Below are 22485 nucleotides of genomic sequence, written 5' to 3' on the forward strand. Positions count from 1 at the left end.
GAATATATACGATTTAGAAATGTCTTGTATTTTTATGATGCATCAAATATGCAATGCATACATATTTTTACCTATTCTATACTCACAAGTTAAATTTAAAAAAAGTGTTTTTTTTTTTACTTATTTGTAAAACTGAAATATATTAGAATGATTTGACTTAATTTACTTAGTTTTAAGGTCAGATTATGACGAAAAACGAAATGAGCAACGTTGTCAGTGATAAAGGTCTGAATGCAAGCATACCTAGTATTTGATACATATGGTACAAAGGAGAAATGCATTCACCCACGAGAAAATACTTATCAAAACTCAAGTCACGATGAAAGTTATCAACATTATTCAAAAAGTAATTTTACTAATATCCCACAATTTCCTCAATATTGTAGCAAATTTTGATCGACATGGCATTGATATTGTAACGTGAACCCTTACGTAGACGACTCAATTTATACGTTCGATTTGTTGTTTACCTTATTTCATGCGAAACGGACAGCAGATGCTCCAGTTGACATTTAAATTTACTAGATACAGGACCAACGATCGTGACATGTGTAATAACTTTTATTTACTCATAAATAAATATCAATCCTTGCAAACAAATATGATACTCTAATAATATTACTTTGATTAAAGAGTAAATGTTCTTTTAATGATAACGTTCCTTTTATCTATTATCTATAATGATATAATATAATATTTACATTGCTGCAGGGTAGCTCTCTTTCTTGATAAATAAACTTGTATGAAAAGATTTGAAAGTTCAGTTTTTAAAGTTTCCAATATGGCCGAAAAGTTGTGAAAGCTCGCGTCTGCTGCGCGGTCTTGTATTTATACTTTCCCGCGCCTTGATACTTGGTGATGAGGACATGGCAATCATTTGCCCCAAAACCAATCAGAAACCCGGAAAATCCAAAATGGCCAATCTCATCCAATCAGCAGCCGTGCGGAAAATCCGTAGATTGTAGTCCTCCGCCACATCAAATCTAGTGCCACGTACGGAATCCGGACGAAATCCCTATGATACGTACTCCGGTCACGTAAGCGTGATCCACCGTGACGTTAACAACTTAAAGTAATGGTTTAACGTAACCTTGTATTACAGAGGTATAGCATTTTACCTATAAAGCATGTTTTACGAATAGAGATTATTCCAGTAAAAGAGGCCGCCCCAAAACAAACTGTTTTTACTTCCGTGTTTAAATTACAACGTGAAATTACTAAATGGAATGACATAATTTAGAGAGTTTAACGTAAGTACATTAAACTATAACTATGAGCTATTGTAAAGCCACTGACCGGTGTATGCAACACAACTATTATTGCAGGTAGGGGGAAAAGTAATGTATTTTCGCGGCCAATGAAAGTTACTGTTGACAACAAACGCAGGCAGTATTTTAATATACTAACTGGATAAATCATGTCGAATATTATAAAATGTAAGAAGAGTTTGGCAAATATGCATAGCCAATTACATTACACTATGATATCCGTCTTTGACACTTGTAACTATTTTGCAACAAGATATCGTGTTTTTATCAGGAATACAGCCTTTAACTTTAACTTTCAGTAATATCCTCACGACTTGAATCAATTGGCCCTTGAAATGTTATCTATGTAACTCTTGCGTGTTGCTAATAATAAACACATTGTAGCCCATTGTGCAGATAACGAAAGCCGTAACAGCTATTACATTTTTGTATTTTCTGAAATTGTGTTTTCTGAGTTAAATTGGATTTAAAAGCTGATATCGAAACTCACAATTTCGTAAGTACCTTCAATCAAAATGTATCAAAAGTGTCAAATTGTAAACCTTATTTTCCTTTCTGGGTACATAATTATGGTTACAGAATAGTTCCTATATTTCTAATATTATAAATAATTATCAACACCTCACCTTAAAATGTTTTTAGAGTACGGGGTCCGCTCTCGTTTTACAGCATATTCATCCGTCTTAGTGGGGCAAACTGCGTATTAAATGAAAACAGTAATTAAAATCAAAACATATATAAATTATTGTCAAAGTAGACACACACTTAAAACTGATATTGCGTAAAAACTGTTTTTTTATGTCTTTTAATGCCAACGAAATTATAAATGAAAATGAATCATAGAAAATGATAAGCATGATCCCAAAAAACAACCTGGAATATTCCAAAAAAATAGTCAAAGTTTAATGCATTTAATAATTTTCCTGTATTAATTCATGCCCGCAACTATTTTCTTTGAATGATCGCATATTTAGCGATTCGTCTGACGTAACGTCAAACGTTCGGGCTAACCAGGGTAACGCTCAAATGGCGTTTATGACGCCAACGAAAATAAATGGGTTTTGATGCAGTTTTTATTTCTCGAATGAACTATGAAAATAATTTAAACAAGGAATTTCTAGGTCCATACTTAAATTGTTATTCAAAGATGAACTCCATTTTAAGTTGTTAGAAACATTATAAATTTATATATTATTTAAACATGGACATACATGGACATGCATCAAATGTACATTGCACACCTTTTTTCATATATTTTTTATATTCACTATATTAAATAAAATAAAAACATTTATAGACCGTGTTCATATTTTATGCAAACCAAAATATATTTGAACCACTAACATGACCATAAACGTAATTGTACGACCTAAATTACTTAGTGTTTTGGTCAGATTATATAAAAGTTTTAATATGTTATTTTTTGAAAAAGGAACGAAATGAGCAATATTTTGACAACTTGTATAACTATTGTGCAAGGTTGCAGCTTAGGGACTATCAAATCGTTTTTTCCTCTAAAAGCAATAAAAATAAACGTAACGCCGATTAACAGATGTCTTAGGTGATGCTTTAAAACGACCATTTTTTGCAAGTAGATGTTGAACAACCAGAATTTAACGCTGGTGGATTATTTTGAGATATAGAATAAAAAGTTGGAATTTTTCTTGTGCTTTTGAAGGTAGAATTTCCTACGCAAACTCTCTTTAAGAAGTGTTCTATACATGTGTCAAATATGTGTTAAAAATGCATACTGTGAGTTTGATTCAGAATATCAAACCTTATAAATTCATATTTCGACAATATTAAGTGATATCTATTTTGGAATTAACAAAAATCATCTATAAAGTTTGCCATTTCCATCAGTTAATAAACAAGAAAAACCGAATTGAATTATTTAAAGCACATTTTCATGTCAGATATTGTTTCAAAAAGTTGAATAAAAGAAAGAAAAAAATCGCAAAAAAATAGGACTTCATCACTTCCATTCAAACTTTCCAATGTTGTTTTTTTATTAGAAACATGTTAGAATGAATTTCACTATATATTAGTTATGTTCCCTTTCGAAAGATATATTTTAACTTATAATTGCTTGCGTTTTTTTGTTTTGATCAAAGGTCATGGATCATGCGTCCATATGGAAAAGTCATGCAGACCGGCCTGGCACATTAGTACCGAAATCGAAGAATCCTATTTTCAATTCATTAGTCGATTGTGGAAATGTGCCCTCAACGTGATTTAAACCGTCCGTTCTGCGGGAATAGTTTATTTGTTGATAACCACGAATTTAAAACGATGATCCAATTAAATGTTCCTCAAAGATCCAATACAACATTTAGCTTCCCTGCAAGCACTAAAACATCGGACCGTCATCAAGCCGATATCATAAGCTATGTCAGCCTGACATCGGATTTTATTGCAGGCCAACCCAATTTTGCAACACCTTTTAGTAGGCAGGATATCGGCCTACGTCCTGTGGCCGCCTAAAAAATGCTGCATAAACGGACTAATAACCACGTTCTTATTTTATAATTAATTTGTGTGGAAGTTATAATCCAACGTAGAAACAAATTAAAATGACTCTTATGCTCCAAGTTTAAATAACTTTGAAGGTTAAACGTTTGATGTTACAACGTTGAAAACATATACTTCAATTGGTGCAAGGTTCTGAACACCCACTTCAAAAAGAATAATGACTGTAACATAAAAGTAATATTATATTCAAAACTTATTATACAATGTTACAACAACAACATGTCATCTATTAGTGTAAATACAATTAAGATATAGTATGGGTTACATATACACCATATTAGTTTCTGAAATTTTGAAATATTGTTTAATGTTAACGTTCGCAATTGATCGCTAAACTCGAAAAGTAAAAGAATTTAACAATTGAAATTTACGAAATAAGACTTGTAACCATTAAGCAGAATGACAATTGTTCAAATAAGGTGATCGTTGAAGTGAAACATGCAAAATGCAGCAAAAGTAGCAGATAGCAATAGCTGTTCAACAGAACATTTCCTTCTATAATATCGGCATTAATACGGCCCGCTGTCGAGGAAATATATAACCTTTAAAAGTAACAACTTTTCTTTTACATGGTTTTCAAGACATTTATAAATATAATTGAGTGTTTCCTTTGCTGGTTATGAAAACACAGCGAAAAACCATGTTTGAAAATTAAAGTACTGCTGTACAATACAACACCGGTCTAACATCGGTCACACTTTGTGTTACTAATATCAGAGCTTTTGCAACGGAAAATAACCCTGCCAGACATACCGTCAAGTCACTCGGTCCGCAGGATTACCACTAATAAACAATAATTAACAAAGCCATATAGGAAAATGAGTGACGCGTTTTATCTACTGAAAGTTGTTCTTATATTACACACTATAGGTATACTTGATCGAACATTGTCGGTATTGTACAGTACAGACCTAGCTACATAGTTGACGGTAAGAAACAACTTAACAACCAGTCTGAATCGTTTAATTGTTGTGGTGACACCTATGACTGATAATAGATCAAATTCTACTTTAATTCAAGGTCATTACAAACTCCTATAATAAAACCGGCAGCATCAATATTGCGAATAGTTGCATCCATTTGTCCGACAGCAGTGTTATTGCATTGTTTCTTCGCAACTGAATCTATTGCGACAAAAGGAGACTGGAAAATGTAGAAATGAAACCAGACCAACGACCTGTAGTCAGCATGTCACCACTGGTATACTGATGCAAACCAAGAAATCAATTCCAAAAAACGACGGTTTCTATACAAGTTTCCATTCTGCGGTTTTAAGCTAAACAAGAATGATAGGCTCTCCATGTCTGTTTTGAATCCTGAGCATTTAGAGATTGACAACCCCAATGATAATTTTCTGGTTTACTATACCTATGATCTACCTCTTGATAGTCCCTTTTATTTTCACGTAAAAATATGACTGAACTAAGTTTATACCATAACTAACCTCGAGGACGAGATGTTGTACATGGGAAATTTGGTAAAGAAACATGGCGTTCGGGTCACACAAGACAAACATGATGCCATCAAGAACTGCACGAAACCTGAAAATGTGAGTTAACTGAAATCATATTTGGGCTTAATTGGATACTATCGGTCATTTTTGCAAAATCTTGCATCACTCTTGCATCCTCTTTATTGTCTCTTAAAGAAGGGAGAAAGATTGGCGTGGTCGGCAGCTTGCAAGAAGGCGTTCAGTAAAAGCAAGGACCTGGTAGTGAACAGTGGCTTATTAGTTTACTATGACAAAAAATTGCCGGTGGCATTAGCCTGCGATTTGTCATTGTACGGCATTGTTCCATGTTATCGCAAATGATGGAAGATGGACAAGAGCGGCCTATTGCTTATACTTCTAGGACACTGACGGACAGTGAGAAAAACTAAAGTCAGATTCACAGAGAATCACTATCTCTAGTGTATGTTGTGAAAATGTTTCACAAGTACTTGTACGGACGCAAGTTTACGTTGATCACCGATCACAAAAATTGACAACTATTTTGGGTCCAAAGAAAGGTATTCAAACTATAGCAACATCGCTTTTGCAGCGTTGGGCAGTTACGCTATCCGCGTATGAGTGTGACATTGTGTACAGGAAATCTGCAGATCATGGACATTGCGATTTTCTGTCACCTTTACTAGTTTCGGGTACGGACGCGTGTTACATCGAAGATGAGGGAAATGTGTCCTATGTCAAGGAAATTCCCATTTCTGCCAAAGACATTGCAGAAATAACACCCGGCTTTGAGCGAGAGTTGCGTGATCAACATCTGGGTATGTGCCGAATGAAGGCGGTGGCTCGAAGCTATATTTGGTGGGAAAACATAGATAGGGACATTGAACAAATGGTACGGGCATGTGCTACATAATTGGTTGGAGAAAATGGAATTGATTTCCAGGAATAGTTCATAAAATAAAAGACCAGTAATATACCTAATAAAAGTTGACAAAAAGATCCGTTTCTGTAATGCTGATTTACGTAAAAATGATGCCAACTTTCCGGAGAATTATCAACAGTTAACAATGAATTACCATTTGATTGGCCTAAAAAGTTTGCAAGAGTCAACCCAGGACAAACCACATGAATTGAAACAACCGGAATGTGAGAGGTCGGTAATTACACCGAGCAGTGAAAACAATAACTCAACGGGCATACTGGAAGATAAACAATTAAGTGCTAGGCGTTATCCGACACGGGTAAGAACACCACCCGACAGGTTGACATAATAATGTTCTGTGAAATGTTATTTAAGCTGATTAGACAATTAAGAATGGAGATTAAATATTAACTGATGTATGTATGGAATGGTAGTTGACATTAGTTAATGATATACTAAATTCTGTAATAATGTTTCAGTTAAAAAATCAACAATGGATTTAATTTATGAAGAATAATTAAACTGATGAGATTTACATACTATATTAACTGTTGCAAAATCATTTAATATTTTTTCTGAAAAAAATAGAGATAATGTAATATATTCGCTGTGGTAATATGATACTACCTGGTGTTTCCCAGCCAGAGAAGCCTCTATGAAAGCAGTTTATGATTGAGATGCAATGTATTAAGACCTATATTAAATGTATAGTAAAACTCTGTGGTTTGTTGATCATCCCTTTCGTTCCAAAATATTACATAAAATGCCAGTCTAATTGAAGGAGTTATATTGCATTTAGATTTTGCCTTTTGAGAGAACTTTTTCGGAAACATTTTCATTTGCTGTTTAAACCAGCATTCACAACGTATGAATTTTCACCGCAGCTAACAAAGAAATATACTTTGAATGCATATTACCGTTCTCTGGACTCTAACTACAAAACTTATTGACTGTTGGAAATGCTTTATGAAACCGTGCACAAGGTGTACAATTAAGTATTACAAGATTGCTTATATAATATAAGTAATTTTTAAATGCAACCATTACCCGAATAAGTGTGAAACTCAACGAGCGCGGAGCGCGAGTAAAGTATCATTTTAATCGCGATTGCAGTAGATAAGAGTAGTAAGTGTTTAGTACTACAGTCGGACCCGTTGGCTCGAACTGCCAGCGATTTGCGAAAATACATCGAGCCTCGGAGTATTCGAGCCAAGCAGGATTGCTAACTTTCAGTTTAAAGATATCGGTCCTCTACATCTAGTCGAGCAAACGAGAAATTCGTGCGAAGGGAGTTCGAGCCTACGGGGTTCGACTGTATATTGCCACTTACTGTATAATCAGTATTATAAGTATTGCGTGTCCTTTGGCAAACTGTTGTTGTATACCTGCAAGCTAGTTCATGCACGGTAACAGCACTTCAGTTTGCATCATTATCGATTATGATTGTTTTAGTATTGTTTTAAAAGAATACCACCTGTAATAATGCATTTCCTTCTGTGTGTGTAAAATAGAACATCAATGGCGTAAAAAAATGATTCATCACTGTTTAACTATAAACTTCCTTGTTTATGGCAAAGTATTGGAAACAAATTTATAACATAGCTCTCAAAAATTGTATTATTACAATTATTATACTCGTCAATTATTGGAGACGTTCAAGTTTGAATACATGTGTATAACGTAGAAAGCATGAACTTTTTTAACAAGTTTATGTGATCCATTAAAAATACTGTTCCTCGTTTTGAAATTAATGTATTCAAAACATGGGCAAAATATAAGCAATACTTGCTTCGAACGAAACGTATATGTATGTGCATATCAATATGCGTTTTCATAGAATGCAAACGATATTAATCAAATATGGCACGACAGGTGAACAAAATACGGGCCATTGCATAACGTCTTAATTAGCTCCTTACGATGAACGCAAAAGATAAATATTAACAAATCAACTCTTTCCTTGAATGAACAGCCATATCGCAACATCTTCGAATGTGTGCGGAACGCAATTTTTTGCGTATTGATATCAATTGAAAATTGTTTTATCTTTTGTTTGTATTATGTCAGAGGGCCACAAAAAACTTTAATCAGTATGTTAAAAGGTGTAAGTGTATGATTTTTAAAATAAGTTCATGTCATTCGCGTTTCAATTTTTCTGTAAAAAAGATTTAACGTTCCAACTTTGAAGTGATTAAACGTCATATGATAAACTTGTTCCGGTTACGGGCTGGTCGATCAATATACAGACTCAGTGAGATAGAACAACCTTAAGGCTTGCTCAAATGAAATGAAGTATTTTTAACAGCTATGGAGAGAAATAATGAACTATTGGTGTAAATTTAAGTAATGAATCGCGTGATTGATGTCATTATCGGGGATATAAACGCAGTTGGGATATAAACGCAGTTGGGCTGGTTTAAGTACGCGTAGAGTCTTTAAGACACTCTTAAATGATAGTACCTCATGTATGACTTATATGATCAAAGATATCGTGACATATAGTTTGTTTATTTTATTTTGTAGTAAAGTTCTCATTATAATGCAACTATACCTTTCATTTTTGCATATATTTTAGGTATAGCATTGATAACATGAAGTAGACATTTGAAAGTCACTTAGCGCTTACATAGTTGCTTTATTTGAAACAAATATCATTGTTTAATACAAATTACAAACATAATGTATTGATTATATTTAGTGTGATATATCTTATGTGACATTTCTGTTCTGTAATATTTTTTTTCAAACACGTAAATGTTTACAATGTTTCACTTTAAGTAATCTATACAAATCGTATAACCTAGTCCTGTTTACTACTACTGCGTCTTTATTTTCTAGGTCAGTAAGCGCGTGTGCATGTGTCTTTATCTATACAAATCGTATAACCTAGTCCTGTTTACTACTACTGCGTCTTTATTTTCTAGGTCAGTAAGCGCGTGTGCATGTGTCACATAATAATGAATCTATGTTATCTCGCCCAGTGTAATTTCAATAGTGTATTGCATTTTGGAATAAATGCACGTATGTGTTTGCAGCTTATTTCAACGTTTGAATGTGAATATACTTTATATAGGGACATTCCTTCAGATTGTATAGCTTTTAAAGGGACTATTTATGGTCTGTAAAATGCACTTTTCACGGTTTTTATATTACAAATAAATGGCATATCATCAGGAGTATTAAAACTATGATACTGACCTGACGGCTGGAACCATTCAACAAATACTGATATATACATAAATATTGTCTTCGAAGTCCTCCATTTTAAAAAGCGTTAGTAATTTAGTGGGTTTTATCCGGGTACTCCGGTTTCCCCCAAAACACAAGACCACACTCTCGCGCAATATCGCGCCAACGAGGGTGATTAATATCAGTTGTAATAGCTTATTTCACAATCGTTGTAAAATTAAATAAGTTTAAACTAACGCAATTCAACAAATGGCTGTAGCGAAGTTGGTTGATTGACTTTATCACGTGATGCTGCAAATGTATTTAATAAAGGTTTAAAAGTATGTCAGCTAAGTTTGAGTCCTTGTTGGTGAGTAGATATCGTATCAGTGTTCTATATTTTGCTTGACTCTACCGACGTGGATTCGCTCCCTACTACAACCGGGTTTTTTACACTTTAATTGTATATTTGTACCGTACATTTAAACACTAACGTTACTATTGAAACAAAACTTGCATGCAAGCATTTATAGTCTTTAAGAGGAATGACATTGATATTCACTTTAGTTCTTTGACAACTCAGCTACGCAAGCTGATGAAGAAGACATAGAGAAGGTTCAGCGTGTTGGGGCGTTTGTCTACATTTTGCAATCATACCTTTACAATGATCCTTGTTCATGGCGCTTCGAACTTCAAACATTTTTGAGAAAACCAATCACATACTCTGATGAATGTGCATGTATAATACGTTACTTTGTAAAATATGTACGTAACAAACAATTTTAAAAGTCAACAGGACTAGATTTATTGACAAAACACTTTTCTCATCACAACTCTAATCTGTTATGCAAGATTTAATTCATAACACAACACTTCTAAATGTTTCATGTTAGTAGACAAGAAATGTCAATTACATTCTAAAACAGTATACTTTTTCATCAGTATTTTTTTTGTTTACGAAACCACAATAATATAATTAACAATGCAATGTTACTGTAAAATTATAATTGTATACATTATGTTAAAAGCACAGTCTAGAAGTGTGCTGTACACCCTCGAAAAAAGGTTTTCCTTTACATGTAGTTCTCTTACATTACATTAAAACACTTTGACAATTGTTTACATTATGTGTCATATATTTGACAAATTGTATTGCCCATACATCGTATCAATTAGGCATAATTTACATGAAAAAAAAAATGTCCAGAAGTATTTAAAATCATACATTATAGTAAACGTTTGAAAAACATTCTGCGATCTTCAATGAAGTCAAGTAACCTCACTTAACTTTCGTAATACTTTGAACCGATATGCTTGCAATAAAGCTACATCAGGCTCTAGACTGTATCCGATTCATCTTCAAATGCTCGACTTAGTCATCGTCATCTCCGAGCCACTGTACTTTACTTCTTCACTAGTACACATCATTTTAATAATTTCTTGTGAAACAATGTACAACTTGTCCACACGTTTCACACGTTTTCGATACAACTTTATCCAACCACTTCTATATAGGAAGTGAAGCTATATAGAATTGGTATAAGTCCTTTTCTAGGATTTAAAGGAGCGCCATTGTTGTATCACACCTTGTGAAGCTATGAATGGCGATTACTACTGAACAAATGTCTTCTCCTTTGTTTTCACCAAATGAATCTCATTAACATTGAAATATCGCTGCTTGTTACCTTCACCTGTATAAAATAAAACGGAATACTTCGCTCGCAGCACGAGGACATCTGTGTCTGGAGATCCAACAATGACCGTGTCTATGTTTGCCTCTTGTTAGGATGAAAAAGGTTAATGCTTCCTTTGGAAATACTTCAACATTGGCATCTTCAAGACTTGTAAAACTGTAACACATTACTCTTAGAACAACAGCGGTCTCAAAGCTTTTTTGCAAATATGTCAATTTTCTACTGGTTGAAAGGTAGACATGGCAGTTAGATTATGTCATTGTTGCCCATAAAAACCATTCAATCCGTATGATTTTTTGATTTGGGACTTTGTATCAAGAATGTTGGCGTAGTTATTTTTTGCATTCAAATACCTTGAATAAATTTGAGTAATCAGCCAGCTCTTCGAATGTATCAGGTACTCATTGTAGGCTTTTATGTGTTGGATTGCTGTCAAAAATGTGTGCAACATCCTCCAATGGTTTTAAATGGTATTCCGTCAGCAGTTACTAAGGACCACGAAACTTGACCAAGGGAAAAGGAAAGTTTCGTTCACATTTTGATTGTTAATGAACTCTTCCATAGCTGCCTGGCCCGTTCCATAAGCACAATTTTAAGTTCTAATGTATCTTACAGAGTTTAGTTTATCCGAATATTTATCAATTCATGTTTATGGCTGCCATTTGCATTTTAATGAATTTTCACGCTGGATTGAGAGTGAATTAAATGTATCTCTTTTAAATGCCGTTTTACAATTTCTGTTGAACAAACACATATGTTTATAAATGTTTGTATTTTAACATATATTTTGTTTACAATTCTATTTCATCAAACCTATTTTTTACATGAATGTGTTAACATTAAAAACTTTGGTCTAAGTAACGAAATCCTGGTAACGTAGGTTTTGTCACTGGTTCAAATTAGAAATAAAACAAAAATTTAAAGTGTGTTTAACTAAAGTGATTAATTGTCAAGAAGGTATTAATAATTTACCAGCATGAATCGTTGTGCAATATATGAGTAACGTAAATTACTCACGCGTTATCTGCACAATCATAAGAAAGTTCAGGGGTTTATTGATGGAATCGTCTAATACGTATTTAAAACCTCTATTATCAAGCAAAATAGCGTGACTCAATTTGTTTAAACACTCTGTGTAATATATCATTTCTGTACAAACGTTGTCTTTTATGTTACACTTTAACGGTAACGTAATTTACACCAATTTGTGAGGATTGAATTATAAAACTCCTTCACAGAATTTAATGACTATCATAAAAACAACTTTTTCTCTCATAAACGATCATTAGAAAATGGAAAAAATAATACAGATAAAACTTTATAATAACTACTGAGGAAAACGTAGTTTAAATGTCCGTTACTCACTTATGCTCCCACCTCCAGAGCATAAATATATCTCATTTTGTGGCCATTTGCTTTAGCTTTGGGAACATTTTTACCTTCAAAAGTGTCCCTGTAAGTGGGGGAGGGGAAGCAGGATAAATTTGCAACTAACGGTCTATAAGGCTTTTTTTAAACAAAGATACTCGTTCATATTATAATAAATTGCATTTTTTAACTACATTTACTTTAAAAAAAATATAGGTAAGTGTGGGAAGTGCGCATAAATAAATAATTTGAATTTCTTTTGCATTTTGTAATTACAAATGCACTTCGGCAGTGATATTTCAATTTTCCTACAGTAAAACTCATAATTTAGTACAAAGTGATTAATTATTTTAATTGTTCTACTAAATTATCCGCATTTCCGACATTTCTCTTCAATTTTCAATCTTGTAGCATTACGTTACAACGCGAATCCTGTGCAGGTGCTTGTGGTAAATTTGCATTATACTAACAGTTGCATAAGCTGACGTAAAAGTTTAAACCTTACACTGATGCCAACCTCAATGAACATTGAACACAATACATTGCTGTATAAAATCACGACCGCGACTGTTTTTGTTTCTGTAAATAACCGGTTACTGTGCGATTTTTCACGGAAACCGAAACGTACACGAAAGCGGAACTCACTTACGAAAATACAATACAGAAATGTACAAGAAGCATTTTCAAGTCACGCACACAGAAACGAAAAACAAAGGCGAACCATGCACCTGCTTTAATATGAATAACACGGCCTTACACAAATTTCGAAATTGAAGAATCCTATTTTCAATTATTTTGACATTGAAAAGTGCATTCGAAATGATACAGAAATTTGTTAGAATAGTTTAATGATTCCAATCTATTATAACAGATCCGATGAATTTAATTCCCTATACTACAATTAGTTCATTACATTGATTCATTTCACACGTAATTCATGTAACTATTTGCAGAGCATGTGCAACGGAAGTTAACCCTGCCAGACACACCGTCATGTCTGCTGGTCCTAAGCCCAGATAAAATTGGACGGTATGTATTGTATTGAATTTTTCAAAGGAAGCTGTTGCGTTTAGATATAATATAACAATTAAAGTATATATACGTTCATTGTTTTGAAGAGTTCTGCGTATCAACTAAAGCAGACACGTATATAATTTGTGATATTATTTTCATAATCGTTATTTTTTACTGTAAAGAATTATATTACGCTTTATTTATAAAATAACATTTGCGTTACCATGTTTCGCTGTATGCAGGAAATAAATTTCAATTGCGTGATTAGGTTTTAACATTTAACAAAGACGATAACGATAAATAATGTTTGCTGGAATAGTGATAGAAATATATATGATATCAAATTTTTTGAAATACGCTTTATGTTATTAAGATATTAATCTTTATAAAATGTTTTTTCAGGATTTCCACAAATGCAGTAGTTTTCAATACAATCGTTCATACAGCCATAACTGACTATGAGTTGTGCGTGCATATTGAATGGCAAAAGGATGCATGCTATTATTTGTATAGTGACAACCATCTTGCTGACGTTAGTTTTTCTGGTGCTGATAACAGTCTGGGCGTTAGTAAGAACAACATCAACTATTCCCCAAGGAAGCTCTATGTGCATTCCTTGCGACAAAATGATGTCTAAAACTTACCAAAACTCGGGCCAAAAAGATGATCATTTAGCTATCAAAATGAGAGATGATGGGATGTGCTGTGGACCCGCCGAAAGCATTGCTCAGATGTTGTTACAAAAGGTAAATAATAATATATGAACATAAATACCTTTAACAGATCATATCTTTTAAGCCTTAACACATGATACAATGTAGGAGAAGCTTCTTTTTTTTCGCTTGTAATCTTAAAAATAACCTTCTTATTTAGATGTTAATAACATTTTTAGTTAAACTTTCACGAGCCCATCTAATGTACAATAATTAAGTGTAGTTGGACAACGATTCTATCTTAATTATACACTTTATTTTGGCACTAGGATATGGTTGAGCAGTTTTACGAATATAGGAAGAACAGTGCAGGTAAGTATTCGTTTTGCAAATACAAGAAAGTGATGCCAATGCAAAATCCCTACCATACAGAAAATAAGTAATTCAACGTTTGTGATATACGATTTACAGATATTTCGCTAATACAAATCATTAAAAATCGCTAAATTAACAACAAATCGTATGATTTATCTACTGAACTTCATTATAATTACACACTTTAGGTCTGCTTGATATATTAGACGATTCGGTACTTGCTGACTGTCAAATGGAAACAAGCAACAAACAGCCCGTCTCGAAAATTGTCGGAGTTGTAGAGTTCAAACCTAGCTACATAGTTAGAGGTAAGTTTAAATACTTAATGATATGAAGAAATTGTTAGTAGTTGAGGTAGCATCTATCACTGATAACATATTAAATTCTACTTTAATTGTAGGTCATTACAAACTCCTAAAACCGTCAGCACCAATATTGCGAATAATTGCATCCACTTGGAACTCGAAGGAGAAATATTTGTACGACAGCCGGGCTACTACATTGTTTCTTCGCAACTGAATCTTAAACGACAAAAGGAGACAGGCACGTCTAGAAATGAAACAAGGCCGACGATCTTCAATCATCATGTAGATCTCTTTTCACACAAGTATGGCACAACTGCTGTCCTGATGCAAACTAAGGAATCAATTCAAAGAAATGAAGGTTACTATACAAGTTTCCTGTCGGCGGTTTTCAAGCTGAACTTGAATGATAGGCTCTCAGTGTCGGTATCGAATCCTGATTATTTAAATATTGACAACCCCAATGACCATTTTCTGGTTTACTATACCTATGATCTGCCAAACTAACTTAAGACTTTATTCGATCAAGAATTTTAGACCTCATTGGAGTCCCTTATATTTCCACGAGCACAAATTTTAAAATATGGCTGAACTAAGTGTATACATAAATGAAATCTAAAACGTAAATGTCTTAGTACAAACCTTCTTTGTGTAAATATTAACCATAACTTAACCTGGTACATGCATATAACTTGTGTTTGTTATAAATTTAATTCCAAACTATCTCTGCTTTAGCCTTTACGTCATTTTTCAAATGAAATTGTAGATATTTTCCAATTTATATAAGTATTATGTCTTCGTTCGATTATTGTCGTTCCGTTTTACGGAAGCCCTGTTGAGACTTTTGAGTTTTTTTATTATTGGTTTGTAATTACCTTTTTGTTATTACCTTTTTGTTATTACTTTTAAATACTTTTTCGCCCGTTATAACATTGAAAGGCATACATGAAAGTTTGTTTTCTCGTATATGTCAAAGATTTTATTAAATATAACGTTTTTGTACATTGCGACAAACGGAGTAAAGCACATCTAAAATGAAACCAGACAAACGACCTTCGTTCACCATGAAGATCCCCTTTCGCACAGGTACTGCAGACTGGTGTCCTGATACAAAACAAGAAATCAAATAAAAAGATGACGTTTATTATACTCAAGTTTCCTGTCTGTATTTTTGAAGCGTTACACGAATGATAGGATCTCTGTGTCTGCATCGAATACTTAATATTTAGTTATTGACAACCCCGATGATCATTCATAGGTCATTATTCCTATGATCTGCCACACTAAAATTAGGCTTAATTTTATCAAGAAACAATTCGACGTCTTTTTTATTTTCACGAACACAAATTGAAAAATATGCCTGAACTTTGTATTATAATAAACAAAATCAAAACAGCAAATGTCTCTTCTTCTAAAGGAGTATGAATATATTTTACAATACATATATATAATGTCTTCCTTTGATGACTGTTTTCCGCTATGGGCAAAAAGAGCTTATGTTTTTAAGAAAACTAACAACTTGGACACAACATCAATTTTATTCAAGTTTTTGACAATTTTCTGTGTATCTTTTACTTGTATCATCTGATGTATAGTCCCTTTAACTTTGAGCCATTCTGAAAAAATCATGCTTTACAAAAGGTCTGCGCTAATATGCTATTCTGAAGTCAAATTGTTATTCATTGAAAAAATAACTAATATGTTTAATACATAAGCGAACACGAAGGTATATTTTACTTGAAATGATGAATCGATATGTGTAGTGTAACCATGTTTGATGGCGGTTAATTTCATTTGTAATGAATTATTAATATGTAAATTGTATCCATGTTTGAAAGCGATAACTGGTATTTGTTATGTTTTAAAGATATTTATTGTGTTTCAGGGTTTGAAGGGCGTAATTTACATTTGTTTTGATTAATTTATTTTTATTAAGTGTCCGAGTTTAAAGGCGATAACTTAGTTTTGTTATGTTTTAATGATACTTATTTTATATGCAGATATATGAAGGCAGTAAATTATATTTGTTGTGATGAATTGATTTAAATTATGTGATCATGTCTGAAGGCGGTAACGATTATTTGTAATGAATTAACGATATTTATAGTTTATTCATATTTGAAGGCGGTATCTATTATTGGTAATGATTTATCGATATGCATATATATATTTGTGTAAATAAATGTAATAACAAATGTATGCTTTTTGGAGAGTGTGGAATAATGCCTTTGTGTATATCTTTTTTTTCTAATTTCATGAGATATATTGCATATTGTTTCGACTGCCCAATATAATATATCCCAACAATGACGCTTAATGCTTAAGACTTAAGATAAAGTTGGATGTGACTGTTGGGTTAAAATTGTTCAGAACATGCTATGTTTGTATCGCTTTGGATATATATGGACATTTCTAAAAGTTGGTGATGGAAATAGATTTCTTAATAACTTAGCATAAGGAAGCATTTTTAAGATAACATTACAATGTTCAAATCTTAAATTACAAGTTAAGATTGGCAGAGATTATAATACCTCTCAGAAAAAATCGCATGTGTGTTTATTGTAAATATAAAGATAATGTTACTGTTTTACACTGTACGAACATTGTTTTGTTTATATAAAAATTTAGCGCTGTACGTTCACAGATTGTATTTGGTTAGTATTAAATGACACAAATATAAATGCCTTTTATAGTCCAATATTAAATAAGACCATTCAAAACATTACAATAATTGAGAAATTATATGAAATTAACTCTTAAAGGGAAGTAATCATGTTTGATATACATAATGTGCTGTTAATGATTCATTCCCGTGTCCTAATTTATCATGTTATGTTGTTTGCAATGTAGTTTGGGCTGCTGGCCAGTATAACAGTATAACAGTCTAGTATAACAATTGACTTGACTTTAGTGTATTGATGTTTCAATGTTGATGTTTATTTTAACGATTTATGGATAAATTCATTGTATCCGTAGATTTCAAGCCTGTCATATTTATTTATAAAGAGTTATTTGAATCCATATTTAAAGATAGCAGCTTTTATCTGTTATGACTAATCGATATTTATATAAAATGTATATGCTGTCTTTTGTGTTTTATGTTGGTTTGTCGGTTAATCTGGTGAGGGTTGTGCTAATAATTTGTATTATTTGCTTTTTTGCAGTTAAGCTTGTTTCTGAGTTTCAAATTTCAAATTAAACGGAGCGAACGCCAACTATCGTCTGTTGATATTGTTTGGAAAAAGAGCATTACTCGACAATTATTAAGTCAGAAATGCGGGCCTTGCCAACCGAGCGAAGTTTGTCTTTTGCAACTTTTTTTCAAAATTTTATTTAAATATCTTAAATGTTTTTGAGAAATAGAAAAGATTAAAATGTGTGCATGTTTTTGCCAAAAAAAAAGAATCGTATCTCGACATATATATATATTCGTTTTTACAATTAGGCCACTACTTTTATATAAATTGGTTTACAAAACCGGCGGGTCTAATTTTTCGAAAAGTACAAAAAAAAAAAAAAATGAATTTCACTTTTTTTTCAAGATTATTTTCCCGACCGTATTGATTTTGGTGGGAAACGAAAGAAAAACGAACAGATAAGAGTACGAATGCAGTAGATCTCGACTGGTTTGTTGTTCCGTAGCCGTATTCGCCGATTTATAGTAATAACATGTGAGCCAGTCAAATGTTATGGCAGCGCCGTTGACAATGGCGAAATTGACGATAGCAGTCATTCTTTGTATGAAATAATTAAGTTAAATATGCAGGAGTTGTTAAAATAACAATAGCAAAATACATTGGCAAATTTAACAGCCGACACAAACAATAACTGTCACGTGATTGTTGTTTTTCCCCGCAAATTTAGGTCATGAAAATATTGTTGTTTATAGATGAAAAATAAGTGGCAGCGGCTGCCATCGAATAAGTAGACACAACTATCTGTAAATTATGTGTGAGAAAATATTATAACATTTTATGGTTAAATATCAAATAACAGTGCACTTAGTGTGAGTGGTGAAATCGAAAGTAAAATTTCTAAGTTGACAGCGGTGATCTAGTTTCACAAGTTCGGTCGGTTGTGTTTATGGATTTTAAATCACAAACTGGTTTGGAAATACTTGTCATTGAGTCAATGTAAAGCTTGTGTTTATTCTAGATTACATGTTTATTCATGTTTGGGTTAATAGTAGAGTAAAAACAATGAAAGAGTTGAACACATGTGTCAATGCCATTTACTAATGCCAGGAGTTGTGTGCAAAACACTAAGATAAAACAACACGGAAAACTATTTTGAAGTCCATTTTAATTTGTTATGAACTTGATATTTCACTATAAATGAGATTTGTTGTTGTAACCAAGGAATTCTCTTTAAAATGAAAAATAAACAATCATGAAGTATAGATGCCCTGCGAACGCTTGATACACAAAATGGCGGAGTTGGGAGAAGATGAAAATATCCGACAACTAATTATGGATTTCACTGTTACTATCATTGGTACATTAAGTTAAGTCACATGCTAGATTTATTATTTTGCTATGTGATTGTTATGTACTGATGTGGTAATTTGCTGCAAGATTTGAATTTGAAATGGATTTGCTGAACATCGCATGGTAAATATCCCGGTCCGAAAATATCCGGACTTAGCATGGATTGGGTTACACACAACTAGGACCCCGCATGGTAAAGCTTATTAAAACTCAAATCTAGGTCTAGTTTGGTTTTTAGTTTTTCAGGAATTGTTTGCACAATATTAAAGCACAATGTCTTCATACAATATTACTTCCTTATTTACAAAATTGGAAATTATTTCACTTTATTGACATTTTCCAATATTGAAATAACTGAAACAATGCTTAGAAAATGTAATGTATTGTCTTAATACAGTGCAATTCTTGTGTATTTTAAAGCGTAAAATTTGCCTTCCCTTTTTTTCCAATTTAATATTGGTCAGTTTTTAAGTGTTCTGCATTCACTTTTGCTTTAGCATACCCTTAAAGCTAAACAAATGTCCTGCTGAGTAATATTCAATGTATCTTTGATAAAAAGTGTAGTTTATACATGTAAACATGTTTTATAGTCAATTTCATTGATGTTTTATATGCACAGTATGTAAGATTTAAACTGTGTGTTTAATTAGAACTTTGAAACTTTGAGTGTATTAAAACATGCATTAATAGCAGTTTAAAAATTTAAAATGTCAAGTAAATGATATAAATTTTCAATGTTTTTATGTTGTTCTCTGATTTTCACCCTTTAAGAGTACGTTTTGTGACTTTTTCCCTTTTTTTTTTTTTTTTTTTTTCGACCACCCGGTGGACATTTTTTCCAAAAATTCTTGTAAACCAAAAAATAAAAAAGGAGTGGCCTTATAAAAGTAATTTATTGGTTGGGGGTTGAACTGAATAATTCAAAGCTAATTTTGTGGGTTGAACCGTGTACATCTAAATATTGACTTATCAGCATATATATCTTATGAGATTATAGCCAGAGATCACGTGGCCCTTTGCTAATTTTTCACTGCATCCATTATTATAATTTCTTCAGAAATACTTGTTTGTGAATTTTAAGCAGAATTTATCGCAATTTGTTTTTGTTATTGTTCATGGCCAAGGTCTGTTTTTTGCATTATTGACTTGTTTCTCCTTAATTTTGGAATACATTTGTAGAGATGGCAACATTCTGGTGCCTATAATCTTTGTTGATATGTTGTAACGTTGCACCTTTTAGACAGCAGTGAATCTATGACCTACGGTACATCCGCCTATCAAGGACAACAGCGATCGCATATGGCCTCTACCACGAACACTTTAGGCTTTCTATTGTTTCTCGAATACACTTTTTATTAAGGGGGAGGATTCGCTTTAATTCTATATAATAAATTGTGTGCATGTTTGCTTATGGTCTCTTGAAACATGCGTGCCAGGTTCATTTTGAATACCTGGAATGTTTTTTGGGTTGTGGTCAAGGTTAAAGTTTTGCACAACGACGAATCCGAAGACGCATGCACCTACGACAAATAGTCCAAGGCTATGACACAATTTCGACTCTCTTTTTTCTTCCAAGCACAGCAGAACAAACAATGAAAAATATTATAGTATGCTATGCCACAAAAATCTTACAACAAATATTTTATAAGATGTAGTTTTTTTTTATATTTATAGTATTAGCATTTAATATATTATAGATACACCAATCTGACAAAGTTTAAGAAATACTTGGCTCTGATTTAAGTTGCGAAAAATCAGTGACGGTTTGAGTTCCTCCCCCAAATCCATGAGAAACTTCCACCAGTAAATTGAGCTCGATCTATGCACGCACACATGCATGCACACACACACACGCACGCACGCACGCACGCACGCACGCACGCACACACACGCGCGCGCGCGCGCACTCAAAAATATGAAATGAATATACAGTTGAACACCGAAAATCCGAAATCGTAAGGACCGAGAAAATATTTCGGATTGACATTTTTTAGAAAAAGACAGCGTTCGCAAACTAAAGATGACGTGAAGTATTAAGTCGTAAAGATTGCAGTGTCGGTTACACGTTATCAATTCGATACATTCGGTTTGAGTGATCTTTCGTATACATGTTTGTTGAATTATTGCTTTATACATGACAACTAATTCGTTACTATACTTCTTTATCAAAACAGAACTAAACATTTAATACAAAACGAGAGCACATGCATGCAAATCGTATCCTTACGGGTTGGTACCAGGCCCATTTCCGGACTGTTCGGTAGTGGGTCAAGTGAGCAATGCGGAGATCGAATTTGACGAGACGTTTTCGAAGGAAATTCAGGTTGTGATAACAAGCAATTATATACACTCTACATTACTGAAATCAATCACTCATTTTCTGATATCGATGATTGTAACATTCACGTGCTCATTGTCATTCATTAACAAGCGCTAATTGTGTTCCATTGTGCATTCGCATTATGGTGTTAAAAACTATTAGTGAGATGATCGAGTTCGAAATTAGGATTAATAAATAGGTGTGAAATACCAAATCGGGACCGTCATTTTTACTTCGAAAAAACGATTATTTCGATTGAAAAATTTAGTTAAACAAAGAAGAAATAAAATCGGGACCGAAAAATCATTTGGAAATTGCTATAATTTCGGATAAACGGTGTTCGGAATAGCGGTGTCCAACTGTATATGTACTTTTAGTGTCAACATATGATGCTTTGGCCGGATTAAAACATTGACAGTTGATGCCTTTATCTGGTGGCATTATACAAGGTGATGCTTGACTGTATCTACTCACTGTTGTACATGTAATTCCTGTATCTGGACGCTGGGTTACAGGTGATGCCTGTTTCTGGTTGCTGTTTTACTGCTCATGCCTGTATCAGATCGCTGTATTAATGAAGTTTACAGACGTCTTGAATTAGGAAATTCATAGCATTGTAAACAAAACAATCTCATTTCATGATTCTTGTAAGTGTAATTCAAAATTTTATTTTGGTACATAGGCTTTCCGTGGAATAATTACGACGTTCTTAACAGCATTCGTATATGAAAACGTATTTATGTTGTTCTCTTTTATATGAGGTAATACTTGTCTGCTACAATGTTTGCCTTTATTAACATGACAATTCTTGTCAACTTTATTCAGTGATTTGGCGAAACGTATGTTAATCCTAACACCAATGCAGACGTTAACCTGTTTACGTTTGTGATCTTAATCAATAGTTTATTGACGTCATTATTACTTACTTTTAG

The 22485-nt window shown here is 33.0% G+C and overlaps 1 protein-coding gene across 3 annotated transcripts; it reads left to right on the top strand.

Annotated features, from left to right (window-relative positions):
* The first annotated feature begins 1162 nt into the window (after positions 1 to 1162).
* LOC128244577 (uncharacterized) lies at positions 1163 to 17909 on the top strand. Of its 3 annotated transcripts, none has more exons than XM_052962569.1 (6): positions 1163 to 1250; positions 13356 to 13431; positions 13819 to 14162; positions 14399 to 14441; positions 14633 to 14752; positions 14845 to 17909. In XM_052962569.1, exons 3-6 carry the CDS (start codon positions 13875 to 13877, stop codon positions 14961 to 14963), a joined length of 570 nt encoding a protein of 189 aa, XP_052818529.1. In that variant the 5' UTR covers positions 1163 to 1250; positions 13356 to 13431; positions 13819 to 13874; the 3' UTR covers positions 14964 to 17909. The 3 variants fall into 3 exon arrangements, with proteins under 3 accessions (XP_052818529.1, XP_052818528.1, XP_052818527.1); XM_052962568.1 differs by lacking the exon at positions 1163 to 1250 and adding an exon at positions 1662 to 1764; XM_052962567.1 differs by lacking the exon at positions 1163 to 1250 and adding an exon at positions 9131 to 9193.
* The last annotated feature ends 4576 nt before the right edge of the window (positions 17910 to 22485 follow it).

This window comes from Mya arenaria, chromosome 8, assembly GCF_026914265.1.
Source record: "Mya arenaria isolate MELC-2E11 chromosome 8, ASM2691426v1".
NCBI lineage: Eukaryota > Metazoa > Mollusca > Bivalvia > Myida > Myidae > Mya > Mya arenaria.

What these genes read in the sequence shown, in the direction of transcription:
- LOC128244577 (XM_052962569.1), top strand. Translation starts at nt 13,875, where the DNA reads ATGAGTTGTGCGTGCATATTGAATGGCAAAAGGATGCATGCTATTATT. An exon ending in CTCAGATGTTGTTACAAAAG is followed by an intron (nt 14,163 to 14,398) that starts GTAAATAATAAT and finishes TTTTGGCACTAG; the next exon opens with GATATGGTTGAGCAGTTTTA. An exon ending in ATATAGGAAGAACAGTGCAG is followed by an intron (nt 14,442 to 14,632) that starts GTAAGTATTCGT and finishes TACACACTTTAG; the next exon opens with GTCTGCTTGATATATTAGAC.